General features: G+C 33.5%; 2 protein-coding genes across 7 annotated transcripts in view; both read right to left on the bottom strand.

The window, feature by feature from the left end:
* Positions 1 to 719: 719 nt before the first annotated feature.
* LOC119639480 (ATP-binding cassette sub-family B member 6, mitochondrial) lies at positions 720 to 5,211 on the bottom strand. The gene is made up of 7 exons (XM_038036888.1): positions 5,071 to 5,211; positions 3,894 to 4,208; positions 3,226 to 3,425; positions 2,837 to 3,162; positions 2,370 to 2,774; positions 2,139 to 2,314; positions 720 to 2,075 (listed from the first exon to the last, which is right to left on the bottom strand). The coding sequence occupies exons 2-7, from the start codon at positions 4,191 to 4,193 to the stop codon at positions 933 to 935; spliced, it is 2,550 nt and encodes an 849-aa protein (XP_037892816.1). The 5' UTR covers positions 4,194 to 4,208; positions 5,071 to 5,211; the 3' UTR covers positions 720 to 932.
* Positions 5,212 to 5,896: 685 nt separating this feature from the next.
* LOC119639626 (atrial natriuretic peptide receptor 1) overlaps positions 5,897 to 13,294 on the bottom strand; it is a 64,582-nt gene continuing 57,184 nt past the window's right edge. For 5 of the 6 annotated variants that reach the window (XM_038037119.1, XM_038037123.1, XM_038037118.1 and 2 more), the window contains exons 6-9: positions 12,539 to 13,264; positions 12,145 to 12,309; positions 8,081 to 8,261; positions 5,899 to 8,018 (exon numbers count right to left, since the gene is read on the bottom strand). In XM_038037119.1, coding sequence (XP_037893047.1) covers positions 6,215 to 8,018; positions 8,081 to 8,261; positions 12,145 to 12,309; positions 12,539 to 13,264 — 2,876 coding nt within the window. In that variant the 3' untranslated portion in view covers positions 5,899 to 6,214. Of the gene's footprint in view, positions 8,019 to 8,080; positions 8,262 to 12,144; positions 12,310 to 12,538; positions 13,265 to 13,294 lie in introns of all 6 variants that reach the window. The other variant, XM_038037124.1, reaches the window with a different exon arrangement.

Raw genomic sequence — 13,294 nt, 5'->3', positions numbered from 1 at the left:
ACCTTTCGTAATTCATATTATTTAAAATGGTCGAGAAGGGCTAAGTTTCTCTCGCCTGATCTTTGCCTTTAATATGACACATCTTCAAGTTCATGTGTATGTTATAAAATTGCTCGCAATTATTATGTGATAGATATGAAAATGTGCAGTAGTTATGTGGCGTGAAATCACTTACCAGCCGGAATGGCGCGCTGATATATAAATATATGAGAATTGTCGAGTCTACTGAAGGAAAAAGCAAAATGCAGCAAAATTGTTTAATGACAGTTGTCTTTTTTCTTTTCACTTCATACAGTTCGGCGACACCAGCCATCAAATTTTACTTATAGAATCAATTTTCTATTTGAATATTTGTAATTTTCTAAAAATTTTTCATTTTCCTTTATCATCGTAATCCATTTATCGAAGGGTATTAGTATTTTGTGATGATGAAATTAATCGTCATCTTCTCGAATTTGCTCAGAAAAGACCGATTGTGGTATTAGAAAAAGATCTTTACATAAATATTTTTTTAATAATTAATTCAATACCCAATGGATTGGACTTCAAATTTGAACACTGACGCCATAATGGCACTTATAGGATTTTCTTAAGAGACAGCCTTAAACTAAGCTCTCATTACATATTCTCTTTTAAAGAAGGCAAGTCATATTTTCAATTATATATATTTAGAATATATGAACAAAAAAAATTTTTTGAATAAAAAATGTTTGTATTGCTATTTTATAGAAATATTAGGGCTTTATTGTAGTAAGCTGGATTTATTTCTAGAAAATTTTTTTATATTAATTGTAAAAGATATTTCTCTTATGTATATGCGCTTTTCCAGCATAAGGCCAGATCATAAATTTACATTTAGGAATTTTATTTTGATAAAAAAGAAAACGTAATACTACGCAATAAAATCTGAAACCATTCCACCCTTATTTACACTAGTTTGCGCCACCATGGGCATGCCCTGCTCTCGAAATTGCGTTTACGTTTTCGCCCCCGCTACCATTTGATGAATCTTCTTGCGAATCTTTATGGATTTCAAGATTTTTTAGTTGCTCTTGCCACATACCCGCGTAAAGACCGCCGTCACGTTGCAACAAATCGTCGTGGCGACCTTTCTCAGCTATCATGCCATCTTTGAGAACTAAAATTTCATCAGCATTAATGATGGTCGAGAGACGATGCGCTATAACGATAGTGGTTCTGTTAGCACAGACACGACTCAAAGCTGCTTGTATATTACGCTCGGTATGAGTATCTAAGGCTGATGTGGCTTCATCCAATAGAACCATTATTGGTGATTTCAATAAAGTGCGAGCTATAGCGACTCGTTGTTTCTCTCCACCGCTTAATCGCAAGCCCCTTTCGCCCACTTTTGTCTCGTAACCGTCGGGAAAACTACGAATGCGTTCGTGTATATCAGCCAGACGAGCAGCTTCATAAACTTCAGCAGAATCGGCTCCAATATTACCATATTGTATGTTATAAAAAATGGTGTTATTAAAGAGCACCGTGTCTTGAGGCACAACACCGATGGCTTGTCTTAAACTTTGCTGAGTAACAAGTTTAATATTCTGACCGTCGATTAGTATACATCCCGTTTGTACGTCGTAAAATCTAAACAATAACCTTACAATAGTGCTTTTACCGGCGCCAGAAGGTCCTACAATAGCTACAGTTTTTCCCGACGGCACTGTAAAGCTAACATTACGTAGAACGGTTTTCTCGGGTGAATAGCCGAAGGTAACATTGCTGAACTCGATGCTACCACCAGCTGTTAGAAGAGGAACACTGCCAGGAGCGTCTACAATTTCCTCTTCCTCTTTAAGTAAATCGAACATATTTTCCATATCGACAAAATTCTTTTGTATGGCTCTATAATAAGTCCCGAACCAATTCAATGGCATATATAAATCCATCAAATAAGTAAAGAATAAAACGAAGTCGCCTACAGTCAAAGTTTGATGATGAACAACTAAATATATACACAACATAGAGCCAGATAGCAGACCCAAACACAATATTACGTTCTGTGAAGTGTTTAAGATATTTAAAGTGGTGAGACTTAGGAATTCCTCTTTCTAAAATGATAAAGTTCGAAATTATAAATAAATATTCAATATTTAAAAAAAATTGTTACTAACTTGATATTTTAAAATAGCCTCTCGATAGGCTTTAACTTCATATTGTTCGGCCCCATAATACTTAACGGTTTCAAAATTTAATAAGGAATCTACACTACGGGCTCTTTGCTCGTTGTCAGCTAAATTCATACGCCTTTGGAATTTTGTTCGCCATTCAGTTACCATAATAGTCGCCACTGAAACAAGCATGTTTATCAATAATTTTTTATGCGAAATTTTCTCAATACTTACAGATATACAAGAACATAGTTAAAAATACAATCAAACCGAACCACCAATTAAAAGCGTAAATGAAAAATATCACAGCTACTAACAAGTCCGCTATGGTTGGAGCGATCGAAAACAATATATAATTCAACAAGTTATTAATGGAATCGGTACCACGGTCCATAACACGCAAAACTTCCCCAGTTTTACGTTGCAGATGCCAGCGTAACGACAAATGATGTAAATGTTGAAACAAATCCACTTGAATTTCTCGTGTCGTATATTGTTGAACTCGTATCCACAAAAACGAACGTAAATTGTTAAATAAGCCCATGGAGCCGGTACCACCGCCTTGGATGAATGACAAACCCACATATATTAAAACGAAATCCCAACGGAATGTTATGGGTTCGATCGTCAAACTGTCCACTAAAATTGTGTAAAAAATACGTTTGCGTTTTTTTTTTTAACTTTTCACACAAGTAACTGACCTAATTTTTTTCGATATATAGGTAGAAAGAGTTTCACAACACGTCCGCCAACTAATAGCAAGAGACAAATCACAACCGATATTTGTAAAAATAGCTCTTTTTTCGGCCACAAATAAGGGAAAAGCTTACGAAGCTTTTTGAAAGCGTTACGAAACGCTGAACCGGTTTGTATGTTATCCGTGGTGTTTCTTTGCCTTTCTTCGTCCCACTCCGGTTGCGAGTTGTAGGGGAAAGTGATGCCTGGCGCTTTAAGCCCCAGCACAAAAATTAGCAAAGCGGTTATATAACGCGTTATAAACAAACCCATTTCAATTTCATCCTTACGGCTAATATAGAAATTGATCAAAAAATCATTAGAGCTTTGCATAGTCACTTTTGACAAAACTTACGTTTTCATGTGAAACCACCAATCCTCATGTTTCAAATTAATAAAAGCCAACGACTCATTAATGAAAGCCAATGTCCAGAAAACTAACAAAATCAAGCCATGACCTCGTGTTGGTACTGACGGCAGCTGATAGTGTCGCTCTTTTAAAATCAAACACACAGAAAATGGATATGCCAGACATATCAATATGGTAGAAAGTATCTGCATATATGAAATATGTAGATATGAAAATATACAATTCCCAAATGGTTAAAAGAACAAAATTTATCAAATGTATTTATGCAAAAGTGATGGAATTTATTTAATCTATGTGCACGGAACCAAATTTGTATATTTTGAGAAGAATTTCTCCCGCTATTAATAATTACACAGTTCAACATTATTCCAATAAGAAATGTGTAATTGTTTGATTTGCCTATTCAGAAGAGGAGTACTCTAGTTCGATTTGAGACATTTGCTGTCAACTTTACTTATTTGGAATTTTTTACTCCTCCTCCGACTATAAAAATCCACAAGTTTAACTGCGTTAATCTTACGCAGTTAACTGTGCAGTTAATGGCATAATTATTCCCCTTTTTGTTTTCCTCTTAGACCGAGTATGCGTTCTTTTTAATGATTATGATTATGATAAGGAAACGAATATAATTTTCGCAAGTTTATCAAACTCACCATATAACCATAAATAGCACTATCCGTATATATGCTGGCATTTAAAATAAACCGTATTAATTGCAAAATTGGGAAAAGGCATATCAAAAGTAATTGCAAGGCATATAAGCGTGATCTGGATATAAGTGTAGGATCCGTTATACGAGTGGCATATCTATGATACATTAATAATTGGATGCCACCGGAAATTAAAATAAACCCACAGCATATAGCCGCGCCAACAGTATCCATAAAACAATGAGAAATGCCATGATTAATCCAGATTTGAGAGAAGGTTACATTAGGCGGACAATATAACATGATTTGTCTATTTATCTGAAAAAAAGAGATAAATATGAACTCAATAGCAAATATATTCAGTTTATGCCAAAAACACCTCACTAATTAAATATAAGGGAGTTCAATAGTTAGTTAGCTAAGCAAAATCATATTCAGTCAACATATCCTATATATCGTCTATATGTTTTAAAACAAATTGGCAGCAACTTGTAGATAATCGCGCAAAAAATAGAAAAGATATTAACCCCAGCTGTCTTTAGCTACAAATCGTATGAATATTGCGAGGTGAGTCCCTATTCCGATATAGTATTTCTTTGAATTACCAAAAAATTTTAGATAACATGTGTTTTTTTGGTTTGCATAATTACCTACGACATGTTAATAAGGCTTTATAAGATGATATAATATATGGTATCATAGATGTATTAATATAATTTGTCTTTAGTCTATCTAGCTATCAAATAGTGTACGCAAATGTTTATGGAACGATTCGGCTTAAATTGAATATGACGTCTTTCTTGCGTGAAGTTTGTTTTTTCACAAAATTAACGCGAGTACCTAATATTGTCATCTTTTATGACTAGGAATGTAAATAATACTTCATTATGATTAGTTGCAATTACTTTGTAAAAGCAACGCAAGATAAGTAATCGTACGGTGCATACACGAACGAACGCTTATATGCGTATAGTGTGTAAATAAATTTTCTTTGAAGATTAGTTGAAAATTTATAATACTAGTCGGTATTGTAAATTTTATTATTATGGTATCAAGAAGTTACTAAAATTAGTAGAATATTATCGCGAAATTTTTTCATTAAACATATTTTTAAGGCTTCCTATTCTTTTCGCCGACTAATAGGTTGTAAGAAGACATATAAAAAAGATGATATTCTTACTGGCGGTGTCTTCCACACTTTAATGAAAGTTACGGCCCGTTTTCGATGTTATGATCCTCTCATTAAATAAAAAAAAAAGTTAAAGTTTTAATTATGTAATCCAATAACGATGAATTGCATATATTTAAAAACGTAGTTAAAACGTATCTTCGAAAAAATTAATATTTTTCACTGTCTTTTAAAATAATCTTTTAAGCAATTTTTTAATACAACTCCCGTTCACAATATTAGCGATTCCATTGATTTTTGCTTTCTAATTGTTACAAATCAACGTCAATATGAAATTGTTATTGTTTTTAACATTTGATATTATTAGAAACACTTGAACTGAAACTTGACATCACTGCGTTGATGACCACAGCTGTACAGCAGAGCTGCCAAGAGTTGCATAAATCTTATACTTTGGATTTACGTTTAATTTCTTTCATTTTAAGATATTTTAATTTCAAATTACAAACGTATTGAGACACACGCCAACTTCATACAAAAGATCAGTTAGTTTTTGTTCTCTTTTAAAATTAATTTCGGAAAAAGAGAAAATTTTGCTTTTTTATGGAGTTTTTTGCCAAAAATGCAAAAGAGCTGTGCTTCGCATGCATCAGTTTTGTTTACACATATGAAGGAAATTTAAAGAAGTCTTTTTAGATAAAATTGTTAAGAAGGAAAAAGGTATTAAATTTCTCCCGCTTGTTCTTGTTAATACATTTCCACTTGCAATATGATTGTAAATGAAAAACAAATATTATTTTCGAGTTGATTTTTCATATTTTTCTCGTTTAATGCCAGGGTTTTACAGTTTTTTATTGATTTATTTATTTTTTTTTTAGGGGAAAATCTTGAAAGGAACATTTATCATTAAAATTTTTAAAAAATATTTTCATCTTATTTGTTTTATGAAACAAGAAATACTGTTTTTGTCACTTCTTCGTTAACGCTAATTTATATGTAATTATTATTAATTTTAATTAGGTCGACATCTATAAATAGTTTTCTTAACTCTAAAAAGCTTGATTATTCACAATTTCAATTTGAACTCAAATAAGTTAGATCGAAAAATTTTTAAATAAAAAGAAAACGCAAATATTTCTTTAGGATTTTCTTTTGGTACTTTCTTTTAATATTCGCTTAAATTCCTTAGATTATGCTATGAGTTTATTTTGGCTAATAATGGCTGCGTAACTGCGGTACTGTTACTATGATGATGGGCGTGGTGGGAATGAAGATGATTCAGATGATGACTACGATCATTGTTACTATTGTTATGAATAAAATTTTCCGTAATTTCGTCTTCTTCGGGGCTGGCAAATTCCTCTCTTTCCCCTCTGCTATTATGAGGCATTTGCGCATTCGACTTCTTGTTAGGTATTGTAATAAATTTTTTTACATTATTTAAGCTATTGACATTTTCATAATGCCTATCGTCGCTGGCGTTGATCACATTCATATTAAGCGTTAGCGGGGTTTCGTGAGGAAAATCTAATGGTATTGTACTATTATTCACAGATTTGCTTTCCTTAAATTTTTCATAATTTTGTTCCAGAGGGCTTATGGCTTCTTCAATCTGTTCCTCTTCTCGTTCTTCATGTGTTTCTTGTGGCACCAAATTTTGGCCGTCTTCGCTGCTTTTTGTCCCATTCGGAATAATTCGATTAGTGTTATTCATGCTACCTATCGAATCGTTATTGTTATTCATTGCACTCGCAATAGTAGAGGAGTTTTTTATTTTTAATTTTGCAGATATAGATTGTGAGTTACTTAGATTGAAATTTGACTGAGTAGAAGACAGTTGCGAATAGCCTTGCAATTTAGCGTTTGCATGAGTTTTTAAAGTGCCCGATAGAGGTAAACGAAAATTCGCCATTTCCCAATTCGTATCTCGAACGCTGTCTTCTCTGAAAGAACGGCTGCTGTGAATGTCGTTGGCTAATGGGCGTAAATGACTTGTTGGAATTTTGCCATTGGGATTCGTTCCGAAATTGTAATAGAAATCTTCAGTCTTAAATTCTGCATCATTAAGTTTGGGCGAAGATGAGGAAATCTTACGCTTTACTCTTAAGTTAGGGGAATTGTGATAACTGAAGTTGGCAATTTTCTCATTATATTGCTTACTCGTTAAGCCATAACGTGGATTTTGTTTTAATGAACAGCGTCGCGAAATCATTAGTTTATCTGTTAACAGCGGAGATTCCGTTTTCGCTATTTCACCTTCCAGCCAGTAAGTTAACATCTCGCCCTTACCTTTCATAGGCACATAACCTCTACGTGTTGTTACGAAACTTTCAAATTCATCTAAAGCCAGTTTCGTTTTTTCACTTATGTGTATTTTTAAAGCTTCACCATTCGATTCCATTCTGGAGGCAGTATTTACCGTATCGCCGAATAAACAATATCTTGGCATTTTTAAACCGACAACGCCGGCCACGCAAGCACCAGTATGTAAACCGATACGCAGTTTTAAACGGTCATTAGGACGATGATGAATTTTAAAATTGTGGACAGCTTCCAGTAAGGCTAAAGCCATTCGCGCTATTTCGGGGGCATGTTTATTGTCGTTACGTATCGGTAAACCGGAAACAACCATGTAGGCGTCACCAATAGTCTCCACTTTATAGACATCAAAATTTTCAACAATTGAATCAAAGCAGGTGTAGAGATCATTTAGAAATTGTACAACTTGCATAGGTGTGCTTGAGGCCGAAATCGCGGTAAAACCAACAATATCGCTGAAATAAATCGTGACCTGATCGAAAAATTCAGCCACTACCGGCTGGCCACTTATCAACTGGGCTGCAACACTTTGTGGTAAAAGCTGATAAAGCAACTTTTCACATTTCTTTTTCTCTTCCAAATAATCCTGAGTGCGTTCTTCAACCAGTTCTTCCAAGTTATTTGCATACTGTTCCATACGTTTTAGGAGATTATCAACAATATTACCAGTTTCATTGTCTCTGATGAGGTTAAGGAGGAAAACGGGTAAAAAAAGATCACTTTTACTTAGTATTTAACTTACTTGTTAATATTTCTGATAATCGTTTTCAAAGCATTAAAATCTGGCCGTTCATTAGGTTCTTCGGACCAACACTTTTGCATTACACTGTTGATTTCTTTGAAATCAGGCGATATATCCACCAATTGCGGTCGAAAAGGGGACTGCATTAAGTGTGGATAGCCTTTTATCAAATGGATGATTTCTGCAATAAATAATGAATTAAAAGTAACCAACTAACAATTCGCGGTGATTTGAACTTATATGTGAGCTCTCTTTGATTCAAATTTTAGATGAATATTATTTTTAACTATTAATTGGGCTACGTTATCGCTACCATTTAAAGGGAATCCGTTTTATAGATTGTTATAGGTTATATATAATTCTTCCTCATTCCCTCACAATAATTTATTCATTAAGGGTCCTTATCTAACACAATTACAACTGACATTAATGTCAACTCTTCGTTTAGCTTAATTCAATAAAGTCAAGTGTCCTACAGAGCGATTAATTTTTGTCGGTTTAAATGGGACCGTGCTATATGAAACTTGGAATTAATTCAACTCTGGAGATGCGTTCTACGGAAATCCCGTTAAGAGACAAATAGAATTGTGATAGATCAGATTAAAGTATACCGCGTTATAGCGAAACCGTGTTTTATGAAACTTAGAATCAATTCAACTCTGGAAATACGTTCAATCAAGATAGATGAAATCAGGCTATATTGGGATAAAATCTACCGCGTTTTGTGAAAATCGTGTTATAAAACAATCGGTATTAATATGATATAAACGAATTCGTACGACTTTATATAGGACCTGAGGACTTTATCTAGGAGTAACAAATGAAAAGAAAGTAATGATTTACTTTTTCCGCCATTCCCTGCTAACTGTGACAGTGGCACCAGCCACAATGCTCACATATTAATTAGTAATCTCCTTCCATTCGTATATCGAAATAAGGTCGACAAAATCAATCTCTCATACTATTTTACTATGACAACACTACAATCGATTCTTAAGAAATGTACTCCTCCGATTTGCAATTGTGGACAAACACACACACTGAAGACTTTTCAATATTCGAAGTCTCACTTCTGGAGCATCTAATCCTATGGATTTCTCGAAAACACCTGGAGAACTAGACTAAACATTTACTCAATCTTTTTCAAAAAAGAGGAGTCAATAGCCGTGGTAGTTGGCTGGTAGTCCTCATCTTCATATCTTTCAGCCCTGGAACGTATATTTTCGTTCTAAATAAATTATAATGACAATAATAATATTTACATGTATTATTTGAAAATTTCAAATTTAGAGAAATTAATCAGAAACTTTTTGATGTTAAAATTCATTTCAAAAATCCTCTCGTAAGAAATTGTTTCCATTTTTTTTTATTATTATATCATATTAATGAAAATAAAATGTGGTGCGTTAGATCCAATCAATTCCTTTAAGGCATTTTCTCCGTGTCGTTATTATTGTTAAAAATTTTTCAAATATATTCGGCAAATAAATAAGTAAATAAATAAATAAAAGAAAAAGAAAAAAAAAAACAAAATAAAAAATAATGTCTAAAAAATCGTCATGTATTTTGCGTCGTAATATATTGCAAAATTATTTGAATGATCCAGTAACGGTGAGTGTCCTACAAAAATGTTTGAGAGAAAAACATAAAAATCTGCAAGGAAATGCGGGGACGCAGCCTACGATCAGTAATCATTCAACGACGACTGTCAACTCTACTTCCAAAGAGCAAATCCGCAAGAAAGCTGGGTTTCATTTTAACATGAATCGCTTGTGGCAGTATGATGCGATAGACCACAAACACACTCATCGTTATCCAAACTATCATGTTAATCATAACATTTCCCATCATATTTGCCATCATCAGCATCAGCATCAGCATCAGCAACACTATCAGCCTCAACAATTTCCAATCTTTCATAAACCTCATCGTTTAGTTGTGGTGAATACATCTCATGGTTTACGCCTCAAGTACATTGAAAAATTATCCAAAAAGTCGCAACGTCTCAAAGTGCCGCATTTAACAGACGAAGAAACATTCGGAACAATAACGGATACGAAAGGGCACGATCACCATGAATTACGGATGATAAAACCAACGCAAAGAGTAGGGTCGTCACGAAGTAAACCGCATACTTCTCCCGACACTGTGTCGGAGAATTTTTTGCATACAAAAAACATTAATACAAAGACTGGACGAAGTACTGCGAATACGAGATTATCGGAAGAGTCACCTGCGCAAAGAATTGAAGCAAACGAAAAGAGGAAAAGGGGAAGAGAAGCAGCAAATGACTTAAGTGCAAATTACTTGAGATTTTTCAAACCGAGTAAGTTTTAAACTGTAGGAAGTTTTTTTTTTTTTGATTGTTTTTTGTATATTTGACAACTTGTAGAGCTTTGTCTCGTTTTGATCTTTTTAGAAAACTGCTTGGTGTGGTCGCAATTTTCTTCCTTTTTAAGAATTTTATTTTCAATTCTATCTAAGTATAAGACGTTGGATGAAGTATAAGTATATCCTTCTTTCTAACTTTAATTTTTGAAGCAGCTTTGCCTCTTTTAGTGGACTTTCAAGCGAAATGTTAAAATAAGAAATTTTTTCCTTTTAAGAATATTTCTTTTGACCATTTATCGTAGTACGATATATTAAGTTAGTGCGAGTGTACGTAGCACTTGGTAAGGTTCTTCAGTCAGTTTCATTGGAAAGAAACAAGTGAATGAGTTTTGTTGGCATGTCATCTGATGATTTCGTTTTTATTAGATTGTTTTAAGGGAATCTCTTCCGTGCCTAAGAGTTTTGTGGTACACCATAAAATTGGTTACAAAAACAACATCGCACAACAATCAGGCAAATCGGTTGATCAAAGACTCTATACAGCTTTGCAATGGCTTTTTGAAGTGATTGTAAAAACGTTACGATTCAATCCATTTCCATTTTCCATCTTGTGCTTTCACCAAGCTATGTCAGTTTTTCAAATCTCATCAAATACATATCTCGAGTTAACGACCGAAAGTCAATGTAGATAGACAGACGGCAAATTAAAGAAATAAACAACCATTTTCTAAATCGATGAGCATAAAATAAAAGCCAATGAGATTTTTCTTAATTTAAATCTTTGTGCTAAGACCAGGTGCACCGTGGTTGATTTTGATTACCTATAGCAATTACATTACATAGCGCAAACTTATATGTATATATTTTTAATTTCTCTATATATAACATAGTAAATACTATCAAGTCTAGTAAGCCGAATGACCGAGATATCATTTTCGGTAATGCTTGTCTTCTATTGCGTAAACATCATTGCGGTTGGGAGAAGTCACGCATTGAATGGCTGCTGCAATTAGAATGCAACTATGAAGATGAACAAACGAAATCTTGTTATCAACCACAAGACAATAAAAGCAATCAGAGCGCAATAAATTTAAGGAAATTGTATAATAAGAAAAAGTTAGCAGAAAAACAAGAAAAGCTATCTTTAAAAAATGAAAGAAGAAGAACATCTACCAAACTAATACCGCCAAGAAGTGCGGTCAATACTAATTGGAAGGAACAGCAAACCAGCTTATCAAATATTTGCTGTTTACCATTTCTCAAGTGGCTTAGCAACTGACCTAACTATTGTAACGAGCAAAAAGAGAGCCTCTCCTTGGACTAAATATTTATAAAAAGAATAGAATTAAGTTTTGTATTTTTATTTGTTCTGCACTTAAAGAATGGTTATTGTCGTATATAAAAATTGAAGGCAATGAATTAAATATCAATTATTATTATTTCATAAAAATTTAAAATATTTGCAAAAAAAAAAAAAGATTAAAAATTGAGTAAAACTTCTCTATTATAAAATACGCGAATGGCTTTTTTTCGCTTGTCTAACATTAAAAGCGCATACAAAACTCTTTGCCTACTTGTAAGCGCTTAGGGATGAAAATAACCATAATCTACATTTCGGGTTAAATTAATTTTATTTTAATTTTTGTTTGCCTAAATATAATTTCCAAACTTCTTCTTTTTGCATTCTTGCAATATTTATATATTTATAGGCAGAGATTCCCAAACTAACTTACCTTCAGGCGATTTCTCGTCTGTCAATTTACCCAAATAGAATGGACCTTGACGTGTCGTTATCTCATGTATAATAATAGCAAACGAGTAGACATCACCTTTTTGCGTTCCTTCTGGCGGCCGTTGATCCCCCATTTTGAGCAATTCCGGGGCTGTCCATAAAAGTTCTAAAGCACAAGGAAAATTTTATAAAAGTGCTTTGTTGGAACAAAACTTGTTTTCTATTAACGTTGTTGAAATTTTTAGCGGATTTCAAAAAAAAAAAATAAATAAAAAAATATGTGTACAGTTTAGAAGCACATATCTTCTTCCACAATATTTCGAGATCTCTAAAAATTTCTATATTTTTGAATTCAAAATTATTTTTATTTTTTTTGTTTAAGAAATTTTACTTACTACTCCAATATGCATGACTGTTGCAGTTTTCGACATCGCTGCATTGATCCTCATTACGTCGCGTTCGCATTGTATGCAAACCGAAATCGCAGATTTTCAATACAAATCTAGAATCGACCACACAATTGGATGATTTTAGATTTCCATGCGACTTAATATCGGAACTATGTAAAAATTGCATGCCTCTGACAATATCATGCATAAGTGATAGTTTAAACATCCAATCAAGCTGGAATTGCTCATTTTCTAGAATGTCTTGCAAAGAGCCCTTCGGACAGTATTCGGTTAAAATGAAACTTTTCGTTGGATCCAAGCAGGCACCGTAGAATTTTACCAAATGATCATGTTGCAAATCTTTCATTCGCTTCAGTTCCAGCATTAGAGAGCGCGTTAAGCTTATATTGTTATTAATGGTTTTGATTGCTACTTTGCAACCCCGATAAAAACCCACAGGTATGAAAATTTGACGATCACCACCACTTAAAGAGTTCATGTCGTCAGACATTAAAGTCATTTGTGAACTGTGCTTAACTAAACAATACAAAGAGCCACGAAGGCAACGTCCCGCTGAATTATGACAAATAACTTCATCGATATTAATTTTCCAAGCCATTGAATTGATTTCTGCTTCGGATTTATAATGGCGATAACTGACAAAAAAGCAAACGCTTATTATAATAACAACTACGCCAAGTATTAAGGAAAGTATAGCGTAACCCGGTAATGCTGAGTAATTTTTGAAAAAAAAAACAAAAA

Source organism: Glossina fuscipes, unplaced genomic scaffold, assembly GCF_014805625.2.
Source record: "Glossina fuscipes isolate IAEA_lab_2018 unplaced genomic scaffold, Yale_Gfus_2 112, whole genome shotgun sequence".
NCBI classification, from domain to species: domain Eukaryota; kingdom Metazoa; phylum Arthropoda; class Insecta; order Diptera; family Glossinidae; genus Glossina; species Glossina fuscipes.
The sequence above is the reverse complement of the archived record's forward strand: the minus strand, read 5'-3'. Positions and strand labels throughout refer to the sequence as shown.